The sequence below is a fragment of the Gymnogyps californianus genome, chromosome Z (genome assembly GCF_018139145.2).
Source record: "Gymnogyps californianus isolate 813 chromosome Z, ASM1813914v2, whole genome shotgun sequence".
Taxonomy (NCBI): domain Eukaryota; kingdom Metazoa; phylum Chordata; class Aves; order Accipitriformes; family Cathartidae; genus Gymnogyps; species Gymnogyps californianus.
In genome coordinates this window covers 34,476,424-34,497,700 of record NC_059500.1, presented here as the reverse complement: position 1 = coordinate 34,497,700, position 21,277 = coordinate 34,476,424, and the positions used below count along the sequence as shown (strand labels likewise).

Genomic DNA, 21,277 nt, shown 5'->3' with positions numbered 1-21,277 from the left:
TTAAGAAGCAAATTAAGCAAGACCACAACTAAATATTAAGGCCTGAGAATATGTATACAAACCTGGCTTTATGTTCCCTGCACATACCAAGAATAAGAATTCACCCTTCACCCACTGCTGTATCCCAGAATAACAGACATTCAGCTTTTTTTTGTCCCTTATCGTGTTCCTTTTTTTCCTGTCTCCCATCTTCAGAAGAAAAGCAAAGCACTTCATACAAGAAGCCTTGAAGCAGAGTTACACCTGAGTTTTCAAGGTTATAATCCAATCACCAGGCTAATCAGTGTTCTCACTGACAACAAGAGCACTGAGAAGTTTAAGCACATCTGAAGCACAGTTTAAAATTTTATATAAAAGATGACATTACTATAACGGCTCTAGCCGTTACCTGGACACTTCTCCCAGCCAGCACCCGCTTAAGCCCAGAGGGACATAACAGGACATTTACTCTGTACTGAATCATAAAAAGTTGTCCCCAGCTGAATTAACATCACATGCAGAAATATCTGTATTTTCCTTAACATACTGCTATCTAAATAAGCTTGACCTGACTTGACCCAGTTAAACTTCTGACATCTAATGAGAACTTCAGGTAGCACAGCTGAGATCATAAAGCAAGCACATGCAATTGTTGGAGGATAATCACACAGAAACTAAATCACTTTGCAAGTCAGTTTTGGGCACATTTCTACATTTTTGGATGCAAAACTCATTCAGAAAATAATTCTGACTGAAGTACTGGTAGACCCAAGAAAAACATTCACAGCACAGGCTTCCAAAAAATTTTACTTCTATTCACTTACGTGCAGATGCATGTATCATTAGCAACTAATGTTTCAATATTGATTTATCATTCTAAATACATTGTTCTACAATTAACACTAGAAGTGTACTTCATTCTTTCCTTTCCAAGTAATACTTCTTTGCTTATTTATGCCATTATTAGAAGCAATAGAAATAACCAAGAAGACCAGATTGTCCAGGCAATGACAGGTTAACAACAAAAGGTTAACTGAACTGCTAATGCACAACAGATGTACATCTGATTTTAAATCTAATATAGATATTTTGGGCTATTGGTTTATAAACGTTTGACCAACTACCATCTGGATATGCAATATAACACACACATGCATGTGCTCAGCATATTTCACGCTATTTCCATTACGTTGCTGCTTCTGCTAAACAAGGAGCAACCAACCAACCCTCATGCTATGCCCCTAACGTCATCAGTAAGAGACCTGAGTAAAACAAAAAAAGGCACACACTCTACAGACGAACTTCTGCAAACATCTCATTCTCCCCCAAATCCAAATGGCTTCCACTCATCCCTTTCTACCGTGGTAGCTCTCTTTATCACATAGCAAAGAGAAATGTGCATCATTTGCGTGCTACCTCTACATGACCATCAATTCACAGACGACTCCTGGAATATCTTCACCTACCATCAACCCCATAACGACTCTCACATCCGATGCTTTCTATTGTTTCCTCCCTATTTCCCAGCTCCCCCATTTTTATGGTATTACATCTTGGAAATCATGGATGTTCGTATTTCTGCCCCTGTCACAATCTGCCATTAACTACCAAAAAGAATCTCCATTCTTGCAGGTCCAAGAAATCTTTTAAAAAAGAAAGACAAAGCACAGCACTTTTAAAATAAAATTACAAGGGTTGCAGCATGGAGAACATTTGTTTCTGTTAAAAATCCTCGTTCATTTGCCATAGAAGAAACAATGGGCACATATCATGAGATATGAATAAAAGTCAGGGATACAAGACTTAGAGAAAATGCTAATTTCACTAAGCTTAACAGTTGTAGCTGGGAGAGGCTCAGTGCTGTGTCTTTTCTTTTTAAAGCAGTTACCTTCAAATTAGCGGTCAAAACATTACTAATTTAATTAATGCAAAAACTACTCATTAATGGACTTACCCACTTTTTCTGATTTACCATCTCACTTCTGTATCTTGCAAAATAACCTTGATAATGTTATATTTATTAATTACAATGGGTAGAGATTTCAACTGATTCACAACAGTCTCGATTTTTTAAAATAAAGCTACTCTGGAGATAGCATATTTCTCATTTCTAATTATGGCTTGGAAACATATTGCAAAGGAAGTATTTGTACTGAAACTAAGCAGTTTAGGAGAACAGCAGGCTATTATAAGCAGGATTGGAATCACAAATCAAACCTGTCTCAGGATGGAGTGATTACATGATTATAGGATAGCTCTTAGAAGGAGAAAGGAATCATTACCACATGGTCTGAGACATCTTGGCCCAACATCTCGCATACCATGCCACAGTGTTTAATATTAAAGGAAACAGAGATCATTATAGTTCAAATGTAGTCTTGGCCTAAATCAAAACTGATTTTCTAAACCTTTCAGCTTTACATTAACACTACTGTTCCTATGTTTAAAAGACTTACCCTTCTTCTCAATTAGCAAGAGTTCTCAGATACACAAAACAAAAATCCAACCAAATGTTTCATCCAGAAAGGCAAAGATGAATAGCAACAGACTGCACCATCAGAGCTCAGGAAGGAAAACAGAAACAAAGAGTTTTCAGTCCTTTATCTTTACATAGATCTTCATTGGTTTATGGTTTTTAATGACACTAATCAAACATTTAAAGGGATACCATCTCCAGTACTCCTTTTCTTCATGAAAAAATAAAAACCAACCATATTTAGTAGTTCTGTTTGTAATTAACCTGCTGTTCAGGTAGGATAAAGCAATGTTTGTTAGTAGTGCTTTGCTTGTACATATACGCTGGTTATTTCCAGCTGGCCATAGTCACTTTCTTGACTTTAATTTTCTCTGGCTTCTCTACTGTGTTTTCAATTGTGCTTCATTAGATGTTCAAGGTGAGATTATAATTAAGGCATTTTAATATAACAGAGAGATTAACAAAAACAGCAGATAAGCCTATGCTGGAGGAAGATGAGTCTGTGCCTAAGCATGCCAAAGTAACCTCATGTAAACAATTTATTTTGTCCTGTTGGAGACCACACTTCCTAGAAACCTGGCTGCCCTCCTCTCTCCCACGTTCTACTGCCATGTAAATCCAGGAGGAACAACCTGGCTCAGATTCAACACATACATTGAAAGTATGGGTATTCTCCTAGGAGCACCACCACATTTCATTGGTTCTTCTACCTTATGCAGAGGTGGCAAGCCCAAATTTTAGTCCAACACTTTATTTTCCCAGGGATGCTTCTGCTTTTTCTGCAAAGAAGTCCACTTTCGTAACAGAGCAAAACTGCTTTCTGTTCAGGACTGACATTTCCATTCATGCCCTACCTTGCCCACCTATTTCTACTGACGACAAATTTTATATTGCCCATTTAAAGATGTTTAAAACACAAATAAGGCATAAATTAAAGTCAACAAAGCAAAAGTGGGTGAACCTGTGCTCTGTCAGTATGGGATACTCACAGAGTACCCTCATTCACATATTTATTTCTGTCCCTCTCAGCAAAGTTTTTCTTTAACAAACTCACAGTGCAACAGTAGACAGACCATGCGCTAAGAAATAAAGAGTTTAGCATTCTAAACAGGTAACTGAAAAAGCCTCCAAAAAACTGACCTGTGATTTCCCACATCCTTCTGTCTTGAGTTAACCCTAGTTTTTAAAAAAAGGGGGTCTAAACACATATTTTACTGCTTTTCTTTGTCCTCTCTTTCATTTAAGGATCCCAGGAAGCTGGGTGTATAGAAGGAGGGAGTGTGTACTTCACTTCATCCTGGCAGCCTTTAAGGATAATCCCATTTAATTTTATAATCCTCCTTCTGCAATGTCAAAATTTAGCTTATATGTATCAAATGGAGCATGAATATTGCTAACAATCTTTTTTCTTTCCCCTTTTATGAAAAATTGTTGGTGATCTCTGTTTTCTAATGCTTATCCTCAGCACAAAAGAAGCTGTAATTGTCTCCAGTTTCTTTTGGAAAAGCATCTGGTGTGGAAGTTACTCAATACTGATGTGTAACTGCAACATCACTGAAGTGGGGAAGCAGGGGTACTATTTTTGGTTGACAAGAGGCTTGGTATTTAACCCATTTCAGGCTTGTATGTTGGTACTGTATGGTCCAGGATGTATAATGGGGTAGTTACCCTCCATCTTGATCAAAGCAAGAAGTCTATCAAGAAGTCTCAGAGGCTTACACCAGGAGCTAACAACCTGTAATAGCACAGCTTCCCAGGGCAACTTATGAAGCAGAGAGTTGCTCCTGACCACCTGCTCCAAGAGCCCCACAAAAGCAGGGACGTTCACAAAAGCAACGATTTACCTTGCATGTACACTGCACAGCAAATGTCAGGCTCACTACTCACACCCCATACAAACAATCTATGCATTCCCAATCAGTCTGACCCTATGCCAGGAAAGGAGTTACAGCAGGTTGAACATTGCACTGCCACTGAAAGAAGCTGTACAACCAGAAGGTGTAAGTTCAGTACAGCTCTCCAGAACTGTCCAAGCTGTCCAAAAATTCAAGTATACTTGCCACGTCAGACACTACTCTAATTGCAGGAATCACTAGGAAGTGTAACTAAGAACTATATTCATTGGGAGTTTTCCCATATAAAAATGTTGAAACACTGTGGTTAAAATCCTTCTGTAGGAGGAAAGATGTCAAAACAAGGATTCAGCCTTTTCTTGGGCTGAATCCTATCCTCAAAACTGACTGTGTGCAGAATTTTAGGAATACAGAAGATTTTTTTTTATTTTATTGCTGTTGTTCTATTACAGTTTCATTCTGCTTGTTCTGAGACAACCTGTAAAGTCAGACTATCCTCGATGGATAGGTACCAAATAAAAAATTCCAGTTTTGTAGAAGCTCTATGATGTGTCCTGAATTTAAGGGTCATGTGAATTTAGAATATCCTAAAAAATCTAAAATATTCTGAATCCATCATGTGTCATTCTCTTACTATTAGTTAATAGCACTAATCTTCAAAACACAGTTTGTGACAGAAATAAAAAAATCATACATTTCCTGTAAAAGTGCTTTAGGTTTTTTCCAAATCTCACTGAAGTACCATATGATCACTCCATTAGCCAAAGAAGGACCATAGTTTTTTTCACATCCTCATTTATTTCAGTTTTATTGTAAAAGTAGGATGTTACCATCAGAAGTATTTGTTAAAATGTTATTGTCCAATGATATCTGGCATATATCTGCATGACACAGGACTACTGACATCTATTCTTTTGCTGATGCTGACAGCATTGCTTTGGGTAGTGCTCTTTTTTTATGTAAGTATACCAGCTGGAGTAAATCTGTGACTACTTGTTTATAAACTATTGATCAGATTTTTAAATACCTGCTTGTTAATGGCAATGAGGACTAATAAAAGCATCATGCACTTCTCTAGAGAGAGCTCTTCCCTGGATTGGATTGGAGATGTGTTAAGACTTGTTCCCACTCAAGTCACTGGGAAAATGCACGTTAATTTTCATTGCAAATAGTATTTGACACTGACTCTTCAGGGATTTAGAGAACTATAAATATGCTATTGACCATTTCCCATTCTTAGGATGCAGTGAAAATATAGAACCACACAGATGAATTTCAAGCTTCTCTCCAGTAAATTAACCCAGCTGGCAGTGCTATGTGTTTAGGCAGATCTCCACACGTTCTGTTAGACAACCTGCTAAGTGCTGCGATGAACAGCATAGCTGCATGGAACTGCACTCTCCTGTCCATCCTCTCTGTATACATTTGCTCCTGTTTGCGCTTCCTAACAGTCTAAACATATCCCATTGCTTTAGGTATAAGAAGACATTCAAATCCTTTCTCTACCTAGCTGTTCCCTATTTATGGCAGACTGCTTCAGTTAAAAAGAAAAAGAAACCTTGGGAAAACCCCAGCCCGTCAACACATAGCCACAGACTACTACCTAAGCAATTCAGGGCTGAGAAAAAACGACATTAAATGCCTCTCTTTCTGAAATGAAAGGAGTAGGAGATAAAGCACACATCTGCCGTGTTTACAGCTCTCTTTGGGGAAATGCAGTGAGGCTACTTCAATTTCCATGCTAGCAGCAGGGCAGATTGTTGGTAAAGAACCCGTAGCCAGATTTCTTAATTCAAAGTCCACCGTAAGTTTCTCCTACAGCATGCTCTAAAAGAACTACTAGTTGTAAGTTACATATATTACCAGTTACAAATAAAACTGTTCAACAACATTTGACATGCTTTTTTTTCCTATTTCAAATATTACGGCAAAACACAAGCAAGCAGCAGAAACGACCCTTTAAATAATTAATGGTCCAGCTCTGCAATTCATGACTTTCAGAAGAGCAGTCTCACTGGCATCAGCAGGACTGCTTACATCCTGGTATTTGGCTAACAAGTAGGCAGTCAGCATACAGATGGAGAATTCTTGGAAACCTCTCCTTATTAATCTTCTGGCAGCACCAGTGCAGAATCCCAAAACGTACTCAGAGCAAATCCCATTGAGCTACAAAAGGATGTAAGAATCCACAAGTGTTTTACCAAGGAGTTGGATAGGGCTGTCACTATTGATCATGTGAGCTCTGAGACTACACCAAGGTCACGATGACCAAGTTTCTAGATGGTCCATGCAGATCTCCATTCTTTAGTTTGACTAGAAAATATCCACTAAGTTATGTTTCCTTCATTTGTCAAGATAGGTTGCCAAATGAAGCCAATGCTGACAGTCAGAATTTGGTTAGTAATTATCTGGGAGTACAGCTCTCATTTTTCACTTGTATATTCACATGATTAACATGGTATGTTATGAGCCCCATTATTATCACTTCTCCATACTGGCTTTTGATGAGCAGCTCAAGAAAAAACACACTACTGAAGCTCTCAAGAACTGTGAAATAAGAAATATGGCGAAGCTTTAACATTGTGCTGTACCTTACATGCTTTACCCAACTGCAACCAGTGAACTATTCAAAAAGCATCTAAATCCCACTTCAAGGGGATAAGGTGCCTAATATCTGCAACAATATTCTTCTGTCTTTCTGCCTATAGAAGCAGCAGTTAAGACTTCTACATTGACATTTTTTCAGCTTCCTGAATGTCACTGGCATGTCAAGTCTCTCCATGCCTTGAGAAGTTGGAACCAACACCAACATCCTAATGCAGATAGCACAATAATTTCATGCAAGGCCTTTTTTTCATTTTATTGAAGATCTGGTATCTTTTCACAAAACTAGCCCTACAGCGTCAGCCACACATCTGTACTGCCATGTATGACCATCCCCTGCACATGATGTCCAAACCTTTTCTATTGGCCTTTACACTTCTTCACCCTTCCTCCTGTGTGGCAAAATCACTGTTGTCTGTCAGCCTACAGCTACTTTCCTCAGTGAATAAAGATTCACTAAAAGGCTACTATCTAGAGAGCAGAATGGTGGAAGTTTTGTTGTTAGACAGAGATGCTGTATTTCACACTGAAAAGAAAAATTGCTGAGTGGAATCTAAGCTGCATATTAAGGGACTTAGAGCCCACTTGGTTGGCTTTCCAAAGTGTATGCAGCCTAGTAATCCTAACCCAAAGTTTCAAGGCTTTGAAATAAGAGTATATCTAAGACATTCATACCATATTTTCCCTGAAATTTCTTTATATTTACAATGAAAAAATAGATTGTAATAGAGGTAACTACAATAAAATATTTGTATGTTCAAGTTGCAATGGATTTTTACATCTTAAAAGAGAAAATGTAGTTTGAAATATTGCTTGGCTCTATTTGCAGGGCAAGGCCTAGAGGAAACAGGGTGGAATATGCAATGTATGTATGATGTTTTTTCAAGACTCTTGGAAACAGAGCAACTAACACATGTAATAGAGCCCAAGCAATGACTGAATAAAGAATGACAAATAACTTAAGATTTGTTATGACAACTTTGACATAATAGCACTGTGCAATTTTTTTTAACTATGTGCCTGACGCAGCAACACTCTCAGGAAGAACAGCTGCTTAACTATTTCACTGCAAACAAGACTATGCAGTTGAGGATCATGACACCACCAGTCAACATCAACAACAGTTTCCAATTTTATTTGACATACATAGAATAGCTTATATTTCAGCTGCAGCTTTCTGAATGGGGAACATGATCTGGGCACATGCATGCTTAGACGGCCGGTAGGCTGGGAGTAAGCTGGTACTCCTAGGAAAAGTCTGACTGAATCAAAAATTACCAATGGGGCTCCTAGGGAACTGGGATCTATTTAAACAGTGAATTTCAATTTATAAATCAAGTCAAAGGAATTACAGATATGCAATGATGTACACCACTTACTTTTGAGCAGACATTTGTGATAATTATCTCTACCAATTTCTTTGCAAAGATTTTCTCCAACCTAATTTTACCCACACACAATGTAGAAGGAAGTAAAATTCTAACAAGAACAAGGAGTACAGAAGTCAAATGCTTTTCCAGAACATAAAAATCCTTTACTCGATTTCTTTCAAACCACCTTCAGTTGACTTTCAATATTTTTCTCCACAATTAATTCTGCTACCATGCTTTGGAAAATCTGACAAAATGTCAATAATTAGATGCCAACCACTTAGAGCTGTGTGAAACTTGGCGGTTTCACTTTGCAGGAGTGCAGGCAAATATTTTATTTGGTGTCAATCCACATATGTTCCCTCTCCACCACTTTCAGTTTGGGTTTTGACTTTTGAATAAGTCCAAACAGGCAAAGGAATAAGCAGTTAAAATTTCCACATTTTACCTGGTTTCACTTCATGACCATGCAAATAAAAACCAGGCAGGCATATCTTCATGAATCAACAATGGAACAAGTTAGATGTTCAAATTCAGAAAGAAATACAAGAAAACATCTATCATGTGATTGTGGTGATTTACACCCATCTAGCCACCCAAAAAACCCAGCGTAATGATGGTAACTCTCCCTAGCACCATTACTGTTTGTATTCTATATTCTGTAAAGTGCTGCAGGCATGTCCATCTATGATGCTACATAAAGGCCCAAAATGAGAATAATAGTAGTAATAATTGGTTTTGTTTTAAATCCTGCCAGAATTTTACATCATCCCAGCTGCTTTCTACTCTTTCCATCCACCCGCAAGTATCTTGGGACTGCAGCTCAGTGGATCACCACTGCTGTTGTCAGTGTGCCTAATTCTGATCTTTATCTAGTAAAAATCACAACTGATCCAACAGAAATTATAGCAGGTGAAATTTGTTTTAAATAAGGGAGGTATGCCACAGAAGTAATAACCATTCAAAAGGCATGACTGTATTAACATTTCTGCTGAGAACATACTCATTGAGTGCTTCTATGCAGGAAGTGAAAGAAAAGAAAGGTATGGAGTCCCAAATCCACATAACTACGGGTACCACATGCGGGAAGTTGTGAGGTAGAGAAAAAAGGCCAAAGGGATGAGAGGAATGAAAGAAGAGGAATAATGAAGATGAGAAAGCAGACATAAAATATTGGTAGAAGTAGGAAAGACAGAACAGTCTGAAAACTGAGATGTAGAAGACAAGGAAGATAACACAGATGAGAAAGATAACTTTAGAATTTTGGATGGGAATGAAGAACAAATGGACTGGAGAAGAGATGATGATACAGGGAAAAGGAAGGAGAGTGAGCATGGAGGTAACTAATTACAGGCACACACTGAAGACCAAGATAAAATTCGGGATGGAGATGAGAAAAGTTGAAGAAAGAATGGCATAAGAATAAAAAGGAGATCCAAAAGAGAAAGATAGGAGACTGAGAGACAAAAGTGTATCTGGAAATGGGACAAAGAACACCAAAACTTTACAGGATAAAGGCAGAAGTAGGATTTGAGAAAAATTATGAGTGCGATAATAAAAGTATGAATGGCAAAATGGTTAAAAATAAGTACAGAGGTGGGACCCAAGAGGATATGAAAGAAAGAAGACCTCAGGAAAGGGATGGGAACGAAAAGCAGCAGATGAAGCTGACACTTGGATGGAGACCTTGGTGCTACCCCTGCATGCAAGGTCATCTTACCAATCCACCACAGGTACTGAAGGAGGCGAAGGAGCCCGGGTAGCGGAGGACAGCACCACTGTAGTAACAAGCTCTCTCAGGTTGCGACTGTGCAGCACCGGGTGGGCTTTTGCCCTCACCCCCGAGCCGCTCCTCCACGGCAAAGCCAGGAGCCAGGAAGCGGCTGTCCCTCTTGAGCAGCAGGTAGAGCTCCCGAGCAAAAGCTGGGATCCTCAGCAGCACCTCATCTCCGTCCTCTGCTGGAGGTGGTGGCGGGGGGGATGGTGGTGGTGGCAACTGAGAGGCAGCACCAGACCCCTGGGGCAGGGGGGACCAGTGGTAAAACTCCTGAGACTCATACTCATCCTCAGTGTCCTCTTCCTCTGCCGCCTCCCCCACAGCCTGCGCCTGCCCCTCCACCGAGGAGGAGACTGAACGCACCTCCCGGGAACTGCCGGCCGCTGGGCTGGGTGTGACAGGGGTGCTGAGGGTGCTGCTCCGGTTCCCACAGCTGGGGTCGGTGCTGCAGCCCCCGCCACCACCGCTGCCACCCGCCGGCTCCTGCTGTCCCCTGCTCCACAACGCGGGGAAGACGATCTCCCACTCCTCAGTTTCTTCTGAAGCATGGAGACCTGCGGGAAGGCCAGCAGATGCTTTAAATGAGTGGAGCACCCAGCAGCACACCGCGCCTGCCAGACACCTACCCTATGCCCCCCACGACACGCTCCTTCTGGCTCCCAGCCCACCAAGCATGCCACCCAAAATACAGTGGGCTCCATTTGGCCCTTTCATCCTGTCCTTACACACGGCAGATGGGCCAGCCGCTAGATGTCTCTGTGCCTGTTCAGGGGTCTGGGAGACACCACGGTCCTGGTAGACACTGAGAGAGAGCTGGAGCTCGAGCTGGGGAGAAGTTGTGTTTGTACTAGTAGCTGGGGATGTTCTTCTTCATGACCACCACCTCCACGCAAGGAGAGTTGCACAAACCTTTCATCGTTTAGACAAACTGGCAACTTTTTCATACAGCTAAAAAAAAATTTTTATTTTAGCAGGGAAAGCCTGAACAAAAAAATTTGAAAATTTCAACCTTGTTCTCAGCATGTTTTGCAAGACCCACTATGATTTCAAAAGTGCAGCCAAATGCACACACACCCCATGGCCACACATTTGCGAGTGCACATACAAGTGGCAGACGCATGCACATGCTGTATCATCATTATCATTATAATCAGACTGAATTATCTAATCACTAATTAGTGATGTCTGCATATTACACACACTATATCACAATTTAACCAAAACTCCCAGCATACCAGCATTATGTTTATAAACATACGAGTACACACCATCTCCACCAGCCTGAGACAGAAGACAGTTTTATTTACATATTCATCCTACACACGCTAGGAATAGCACTGCTGAGATGACAGGGCTGCGTATGAAAATTAGTATCTCGTACAGACGAGCGCATTGCAACGCACCCTCACAGTGGAGGCACGCATTATCTGATCACCCATCGGTTACAGGGGACGGGCACAGCTGTTAAGGGGCTTAACAATGGGCAGGTACCGGCGACCGGCAGCCGGCGGGGCACGGAGGCCGCCCCGAAGCTCGGCCCCGTCCCGCGGAAGGCGCGCACTTACCTGCGGCGAGCCCGCTTGACAGCACGCACAGCTGGTAGAAAACGCAGCAGACGCGGCTCAGGCGCATCCTCCCGCCCATCCCCATCGGCTCCGCGCCCGCGGGACGCCGGCAGGCAGGACAGGCAGGGCCGGGCCGGGCCGGGCCGGGCGGGGAGCGCCGCGGGGCGCAGCCACCTGGGCGCCCGCGGAGAAACTGCAGGCGAGCACGAAGCGCGCGTCCCGCCGGGGCGGGCGGGCAGCACCGGCAGCGCTGGATGTGCAGCGCACGGCGGGGGTGCGGGCGCAGGCAGGCAGGAGCGCGGCCCGTGCGCGCACACAGCGCCCGGCGGCGGGCGGGCAGCTGCGCCCCGGCGGCGGCGACCGCGCTGCCCCCGCCCGCCGCTCGCCCTCACGGGGCGGGACGCGCCGGGCCCCGGCCCGTCCGGCCTCGGCCCGGCCCCGCCCCGCCCGGGCGGGCACCCGGCGCGGCCCCCCTTCCTTCTCCCCCCCCTCCACCGCCACCCACCCCCCGCCCCCAACCAGTCCCGCCGCCGCGTCGCGGGCCGGCGCCCGGGCGGCTCCGCGGGCAGCCGAGTGTCGGCCGCGCCCCGCGGGCACCTTGCGCGGGCGCGGCCCCCGGGAGACGGCGCTTCGCGCCCCGCCCGCTTCCACCGGCCGTGCAGGGGCACACACCGCGTGCGTCCCGGCAGCAGGAAGGGTTCCTCTCCTCCCCGTCGCCAACAACGCGTTCTGCACAGCCTTTGCCTGAAATTCAGGAGCAGCAGAGATTGACCATTTCTGCCTGGTTTTGTGTAATTTGATTCTAAATTCCTTTTGCCCCCACTACGCAGCTCTCCATGGAAACCCATCACTTTCCACCCCAGCCCTTGTCAGCAGAGGAGGGAGTAAATGAGGAGTCGAGCAAAAGCTTAAAATGCACATCTAACATCAGCATAAACTGCAGAAGCAACAAGTAAACACGTCCTTCTAAAAGCCTGATTTCTTATCATCGCTACTGCTGCTTTACCTACTGTTGGTGGTGTCAAAGGTGACTGCTATGGCCCTAGGGGAAAGCAGAGCAATCTAGTGTGGAGAGGAAAGCCATCTGTGCCATTAAGGGTAAGCTACGAAGTTGCAAGAATTCTTTCTAAAAGTTAGTTGTATAAAATGAAAAGCAAAACAAACAAACAAAAATTACGTTAGGGCTCCAAATAAAAAACACATTTAGACTCCACAGAAGCCAAATGCAGCTGGGGTTTGCTCTCTGCTGTGTTCAATAGCTGCTTGAAGTCCATGCTGCATGGGTACCTATTCTCAACTACCTCCAAACAGTCTTTTTGATTAGTTGTTTGGTTTTATAGGAAAACAGTTGCCATATAGTGGTCCTTTTTTTGGCATCTGAGCCAACTTACACTAAGCAAAATCTTAGTGTAAGACTTAGTAAAAACAAGATGACAGATTTACATCTAACAGTTTAGGAAGAGGGGAGTTTTCCAGAGGGTGCAAACTAGTATTTGCCTGATAATTTGGTTACCTTAAAAATGCGTTTAAAGTGAAGCTTTGTTTCCCGAGTAAATAACAACATACATACTAATTTGCAGTGGAATTAGTTAATGGGCCCAATTCTGCAGCCTTTCCAGAGCCAAAACTCTCCTTACAACTGATTAGGAAATGCTGTAAGATGTGGTTTATAAGCTCCTATGCAAATACTAGATACAAATTCTGATTACATTTTTTTAAAACAAATCAGAATGTATAGGCAAGATGCAAAAACACACAGAGAAGATCTTTGCTTACAATGCATACAGTTACATCCCAAAAGATACAAATGGGCAACCAGCAGGAATAAGGAAAAAAGACATGGCATGTGCATTTGCTCATTTTAAAACTGTGAATTGCTGTAACTGTTTTCAATCTGCTGAAGTTAAGTTAGTCCCTTTGAAACAAATTCTGCTTCTCTTATTCACATGTATGATCTTACTAAAAAGACAAAAGAACTGCTTTGGTCAGTAAGGTAAGCAGGATCTGGCCTTTTCAACACAAGCTGCAGGGGGTAAAAAGACTGCAAGAAGCCAATTGAGAAAGACTTTAATATGTTTGACTTTATCACCAGCCAAAAAAAGAGGAACATTTCAAATAAGTCTCCACATACAAACACAAGGCAAGCTAAAGTCAACGTGGAGCTGCAACAAATTTCTTTAGCTCATTTTATGTTTTCTTTTTATCGTTTCAATAGTTAAAGTAAAAATATAGGGGGAAGTTCTCTATGTTTAACTTTGGGGAAAGTGAACTATAAAATAGAGCCCCTACTGGTGTTCATTAGTTTTAACAAAGAGTCTGGTCATAGGTTAATACTGGTAGACGGTATTGTAGCCCACCACATGCTAACTGTCGTCACTGTGAAACTAGTGCAGAGAAGTCTGTGTCTAAAAGAATAAGAATTAAAAGAACAAAACAATGCTTTCATACTGCAATTATTTTGCAGAGAGAATAATATTGTATCCACATGTACTGTACAAAAGACTTTATTTTCTTAATCACAAAGCCAGCAAAACTCTTTGCAAAATAGTTTTTATTTTACCGAACATATTGCACGCGGGCTAGTATTAACTATGCCTTTGTAAAATTGGAAGAAATAGTATCTTCAAACTCAATATAGAGCAAAATGAAAAGAAACATTAGTTTGCTCTGGTAGATTCTTAAAACTGCGCTTCCTATCTGAAGGGTCTAAGCCTTTTGGCATTCTAAGGGACTTGTGCGGAATCACAGATGCATTAAGTAAAGAATGTGTTGGTTAGTAAAGTATAACAATGATCCAGACCATCTCGCTGACATGAGAAAAAAATTACAGAAAATGGGGTGAAGAATGTGTCCTCATCAGTCCTTCCTGATTCAGATAAATCAGCCTAATTTTGTTGAAATCAGTAGAGATTTGGCAATTTCCTCTCTTTTAGTCCCCCCCGATACTAAATTTACAGAATTGTGCCGTTGGTCCCTTAGGGGCTGGCAGGGCAAGGGCTCTCCCAGGCCCCACCACAGGCTGACTTCTCAATTCTTCAGCGTGCAAAGATCATTCATGATAGTGCCCCAATCACTGGTGACATACTGTAGACATCTCAAGCCATCTTTCGAAGACATGGAAATTGTTCTTCAACCTCCACACCCTTCACCACTATGGTTTTATTTAAATCTGTGCTGCGGTTACTGTCTTGCCTTATGTGAGCAAGGGCAGAATTTTCCCCCCATCTCATAGTGAATCAGTGATTTAATTCTGGGGATTAAGATAAGTATGGACAAATCATACTGTTGAATTTGAAATGTCAGCTTCTAGCAATACAGACACCACCATCAGGCAGGGACTTGCCTTGGTTTATTTTTTCTCTTTACTTAATCATCTAACTGTAAAAGCTATCAAGTTTATACATACAAGAGTGATTTAAAATTACTTCAGCTTTACAATATATACAAGATTGCCTCAAGTAATTGTTACCAAAAAACCCCAAACCTTTAATCCTCTTCACAGGGAAATAGTTGTTAATTATTTGTGCATATGCTTTGTATATATCTGATTGATGATATCATTGATTTTTTAAAAATATTTGAGTACATTTGTTTCAGATTTTTACAACTTAACAAAATATGCTAGATGAATAGAAAAAAATCTAGTCTGTTTTGAATGGTGCTTACTACCTTAGGGCCACATATCGTATGACCGTTGAGATTAGAAACAGAAACTCACATCTTCCTGTTTCTAGGGTGCTTTGCAAATGTTATCTCAGTATAAATAAACTTGTTTAAAAGCAGATTGAACTAATTTTATTTTTTTTTAGCTGCAAGATATATGTGAACTGATGCAAATTTTCTCCACTTAAGCGTGAATGAAATGAGGTTTTTTTCCATTTTAGCAAATGTTGTGTTCCCTATCCCTTGAACTAACAGTGAGTTTCCACTGCCCGTTAGCTCATGGACTCTGAATGTTTAGTCTGTAATTCTATACTGTTATTTACATGCTCAAAATGAAGGGTTTATTTAAAATGTATGTATTTAAGACTACTTCAAACAACTTCTCTTTAGCAGATCTTGCTTCAGAGCAAATCTCAGAGTTACATCTAAACTCAGTAGTACAATCAGATGACCTGTGGAGTAAGACCTGTGTCCAACTATTGTGAGCTTAATACATCTACTGGTTTAAAGTGCAAAAACTTTGAAAGTGCAAAGCTAAGCTCTTAGCAGCTCAATGCTATTATGCTATGCCACCAATTCTTACAATCCTATTGAGTTTAGGTGATTCAGTGAAATTTACTCCCAAATCACAGATGTTACCTTGTGAGTTACTTCACGAAGTCATATTGTGAAATTGATTGAGATCTTTGTGGATGGTACATATAGGTAAAAATACACTTTCAACACACTATTTGTATAGGATGTTTAGGAGGGTCACCATTAAACCAGGACAGACTTTCACAACTCTTTTATTATATCCTTTTCATTTGGTGACTTTTTTTTCTCTGAAAAATTGATGCTTGGCAATTGTTAACAATTTGACAGAAAGCTCAGTCTGTACAATGCAAGATACCAGAGTACTCTACTCAAGTTGAAGCCACTTAAAAGACAGCAAGACTCTCTCTGTGAACCTGCGTCCCACACAGCTTGCCAAGCTAGTCTCCCACAAAGAGGAGCTTCCTCAAATATCTAAACTGGAAATCATCTATCAAGCAAATATACCGCTTGATCAATTATGGGGAAAAGGCTAATCCAGAATGATCAACAAATAGTTCCCATTTTTGGAACGCCTTAAAAGAACAAGGCTTCAAATTTGAAACCTGCAAGTCACCTGTTGGAGAAAAAAAATTGCTGATTTGCGAGAAAGCTTGTCTGAGGCAGAAATCGGATCTCTCACTTTAGAACATAAAAAGAAAGTTAAGCCAACACAAGAAACAACATAATAGGTCTTAAAAAAAACCCTGAACACATATTCCCTCTGCCAACTTTACAACTCTGCCCATGGGTAGTGACCCAGTTAGTGAGGTTTCTTTTGTACATTAAAGATTTCAAAGCTCTGCTTGATTTCTTCCAATACAAAAACAAATCCCATCAAAATTCTGAGCTTCTCTTAAACTTCAAACAACTTAAGAAGAAAGTGTATTATTTGCTGAATTTTCAAGAGCATGAGAAGAACATCCTTCTGAGTTTCTTCCCAATTAAGATGGCAAAGGACAGCTTAATTTGCTTTTTGGGAGATAGCTGAGAATTGTGAACACGTAAATATTTAAACAAATGCAGAGTTCTATCTAAAAACTTCTATCTCTAGCCAGAGAAAAGGCAAAAATAACAATTCAGGACCTTGTGTGGCATTGGCAATCTTGATGACAGTTATTTCCATTGACAGTAAAAATGTACTTGCTTTGATTCTGGAAGAAATTACTTGATTTAAAGAGTTAGGTGGAAGAATGATAGGAAAAATGACATGCATAATAAAAAATATTTGGAAACAGTAACAGTTTAATTATCATTTAGACTTCTGTCCTTTGTAATTTCAAAACTTTATTATTCAAAAGGTAAAGAAGATAAAGACAATAGTTTTTAAGAACTTTTGAGATTGCCTTTTGAATCAGATCTTCAGTAAGAATTAACGTTCCAGCACTTCCATGGTTTACATGCATGCTTGAATTTAGAGGAGTAATCCTTTTGAGGTCAATGTGTGTAAGCTTAAAGTTGTTGTTTTATAGGTGCCATTGAAATCTTGTTCCAATCTTTATAGAACTCCGCCTGTACTCAACAGCATGTACAATTTACCACCAAAACCAGTATATCACTTTTGCTATCATAGGGTGTAGAAGAGATGCTATAGCACAGACTACTTATGGAGAATACATTCACATTATTAATTAACACTGCATGGTTCTTCTTGAGAATTACATTTTAAAACAATACAATAAGCGTGTCTTACAATAGTCATGTCTTCAAAATAAAAATACCGTTTACAACTGTATTATAATTTGTCAATGTATATGAGAACATGGAAACATTAACTACTGGGAAAAAAGCAATAGCGGAAAATACCCTTAAAATAACTTGATGGACATGAATTCTCATAGCAGAGGGAAGTCTCTCTCAGAAGTAAAGATAATGAAACTGACTCCTCTGCCAAACTGTAAGAGCAGATTAGAAGATCAAAGAAATTTTGCATCATCAAAAATGGTGGAAAATTAGAGTTCTGCTTCCTCTTGGAAAATTATCCCATTTGTGACTGTAGAATTTGCATTTTAAAAAATTCTAACCTCTTCTAATTTATATCAGAAACAAATTCAGGGAACTTGACTAGGCTACATCATGCCCTCCTTACCTGCATGTCCCCACATTAAAAGGCGGTGGGGACAGCAGGCAGGAATACAAGCTGTACAGCAAAGGGAAGTGTTTGTGTACAAACATCTGGGACTGGGTACAAAACTCTGTGGCATTTATGATCAAACCAGAATAATTGACAACTACATTAGATTATTAGTGAATGCTAGGTAGATGTCTGATATGTTTAAACTAGTAAGTTTAAAAGATTCTATGAGCCATAGCCATAGTTATTCCAGCCCTACTAGGCCACCAGTCTGTTTCAGAATTTATTCTGATTTTATGCAGAGAAGTGGAGCAATCATGTTAAGAATTATACAGTGAGTTAAAAATACCTTTCCATTACTTACATACACAATTTAAATGACTGAGTGGTATTACCATCGTAATGTATTTACACCATTTTAGCTTCAGAAAAAAGCCAAAAAATCTATTTTTTTTTTTTTTGTCAAGGAATCAGTATAACTTGAAAGCATATAAACTTGAAGATAAAAATGAAGAGTACAGGAATGGGAATGATAATATGTAAGTGAGAAGTATGAAAGGCAGTGCAGGTAAATCTTGTAGAACATGAAATACGGCTCCAAGAAAGGTTTAAAAAACTGAATGAGTCTTAGAGATTCTGGCAGTTAAATTGCTGTGTGGTCTTCAGTTTATCAGTATAGATGCATTACTATTTTTATTATATAACAATATATATAATACACTATTAACGCACACAGAGAAAAAGAAGACGGGGCAGGAGAATGGATCCAGGATCAGGAGAAGCCAGTGTAGAGGTGATTGAAAGCTGATCAAGATAACAAAGTGAAGGAAAACAAGAGAGGATAAAGAGAAGATGATGAGATACCACTTCAAAAGCTGTAAGTAAATCAAAGGAAGTGGTCCATGCAGCAAGGTTCGTTTCCTTGCTGGTTTGTAAGGTGAGACATAAATAACCTTGCTTTCTGAAACACATCTTTCTTTCTGTATAAAGCAAGCATGCAATAGGATAGCCGAACAAAGATAGTCACTGATTTCTAGACGTCTTTCTTCAACATGTCACCTAGCTACAAGCACTGAAGATATCATTAAGCCTTATAGAATTGAAGTTAACTAGTTTCCAAGTCATTATTCATTTAAATGACATTGCGGATATCCTATTTGCACTTTCCCCTGCCGCAAGAGAGAAAGACTTCATTATATCTACCAGATAAAAAACAAACATTGTAAAAATGATTTATTTTTTCCTATCTAAAGGATTTATTCATAAGAACTTCTGTGTGGTACCCTGCAGAACAGGCTGCCTTGCTCTTTTAGCCTCTGTAACTGGGAAACCCATTAAGACCACATGAGTTGTCAAAGCATACGGTATGTTACATACCGTATGAGAACTGTCCACAGGCACTCGCTTTGAAGGCAGGCCAATGGCAAACAGTGGCACCAGGAGACCAGCTAAAATATAGAGAAATCAAGGTGACAGCACATAAAACACAGGTTGTGCAAGACCTCTGTTAAACAGGCAAAAAGCCAAGGACACATGGCTAAAGGGTTTCCAAGCTACTCTCTAGTAGTCTTTTGCTTGAATTGAGGTGGAAAAAAAAATATTGGCATCATATGAGATGTTCTCAGTTTTGCTCCTCAGTTCTTAATCTCCGCCTCCCTCTCCCTCCCATTATGCTGAGAATAAAAGCGCAAAAGTTGGTGTACTTAAGTGAGGTCAGGCAGTGGAAATAAACAAATTGACAAGCTGCACAACGGTGGTCATGTTCCTGGCCAAAGCCAGGAAGTGTCAGTCAACAGAGAGCTCAAAGATCTCCATTGTAGAGGAGACATTAGTTCCTGTTTGCAGAGCACCCTGAAGATTAAAAGTGCTGTATATCATCACTATCCAAAAAGCTCTGTTGTCCAGTAAAATGCAAATTATGATGTATTGTCAGAAAACTGTGGGAGTATTTATAAATATTTTTTCTAAACCAGCTCATGTAAATCTGGTGTCCGTGTTTGCTCCTGCTTTTTCTGCCAGTGTAAGAGCTTGTAGACCAAGGATTTTACCTCCATGCCTAGATAGCAGTATAAGCCTGTTTCATGGCCAATATGAAGGAAACGGATTTCTTTGTATTCAAAATAAGTACTATACTGTATGACACCTGGGACAGGTAGTATAAACATATCACTAAAAAACCAGAAGGAATGGCTATCCTGCCAAGAAAAGGCTAGCAGTTGTTCTCCTAATAAGAAATACATGGAGGAATTTTCCTATCAATAGAAATATTTCCCATAGGACATCAAAGTAATGGCTTATTACAAATCCAGTTATGTGGTACCTAACCCTAACTTTTAAAGGTCCTACTATGATAGCCTTTTACAGTTTTCAGTACTTTTAATCTACTCACATGCCTGAAAGATAGGAAAGCATATTTTAATCTTCATTTTTGGTGAAACAAAGAATCTAGACACAATCCAGTGATCTGTTGAAAGCTACGCAAAGAGAAGGTAGTAAAAGCTGAGTTTAAAGTCACATCTATGATTCTATGATTATATGATCTCTCACTTCCCAAGCTGGTGCCCTAGATACCAGACCCAGTTATTTTGATATTTATGTTATGTAAAGAAGATAATGTTAGTCCAAGTTGTTATACATTCAGTCATTTCCTGAACAAGTAAGATTATCTGCACTTTTCCTCTGCCATCTTTTACCTTAATTTTGATATGAAGAAAAGGAGAGGACCAGGCTCTAGAAGCATATCAATAGGGGTGGCTGACTTGACAAGGGTGGTGTCAGTGTGACAATTTTTCAGAGATAACGCCTAATGACAGAAGGTACTCCTGTGTGTTTCTGGTGTTCATTTCACTGCTGCTCACTTTGATCAGTACCAATTTAGGCCTTGATTTGGATTCTCAGTTACGTATCACCAACAACTTTTTAAGCTATCCAGCCACACATTTTTTCAGTGAAATACTATCACCCCAAAATTTGGAGTCCCACTTTCTCTTCATGAGGGATGTCTCCCCATGAAGATGTCCAGCTCTTCCTCGATGGAAGAATTTTTGTGAGGGTTGCATCCATGAAGTGGAAATAAGCGCACCCATATAGCAATCATAATTCTGACTCGCAGAGACCTGATTTCTATACAGCGTTTCCTCGCTCTCTTTTCTTTCCATAAGTCTTGCTAGCAGCCAGAGCTTTTGAACACACCTACAAGAAGCCTGAAGCCTTGCAACCAATACTGTCAATTCTGACTATTAGCTTATTTTCCAGTAGCTCACACATACAAGGAAGTGTAAAAATGTGGGAAGATGCTCAAAGAAAGGCTCAGATGTGTTTCCCTTTTTCTTTCCTAAGGAAA

General features: G+C 40.4%; 1 protein-coding gene across 1 annotated transcript in view; it reads right to left on the bottom strand.

Moving 5' to 3' along the window:
- Positions 1-11,709, bottom strand: part of ADAMTS19 (ADAM metallopeptidase with thrombospondin type 1 motif 19) — a 150,703-nt gene extending 138,994 nt beyond the window's left edge. The window contains exons 1-2 of the mRNA XM_050913100.1: positions 11,625-11,709; positions 10,003-10,613 (exon numbers count right to left, since the gene is read on the bottom strand). Coding sequence (XP_050769057.1) covers positions 10,003-10,613; positions 11,625-11,709 — 696 coding nt within the window. The remainder of the gene's footprint in view (positions 1-10,002; positions 10,614-11,624) is intronic.
- Positions 11,710-21,277: the final 9,568 nt, after the last annotated feature.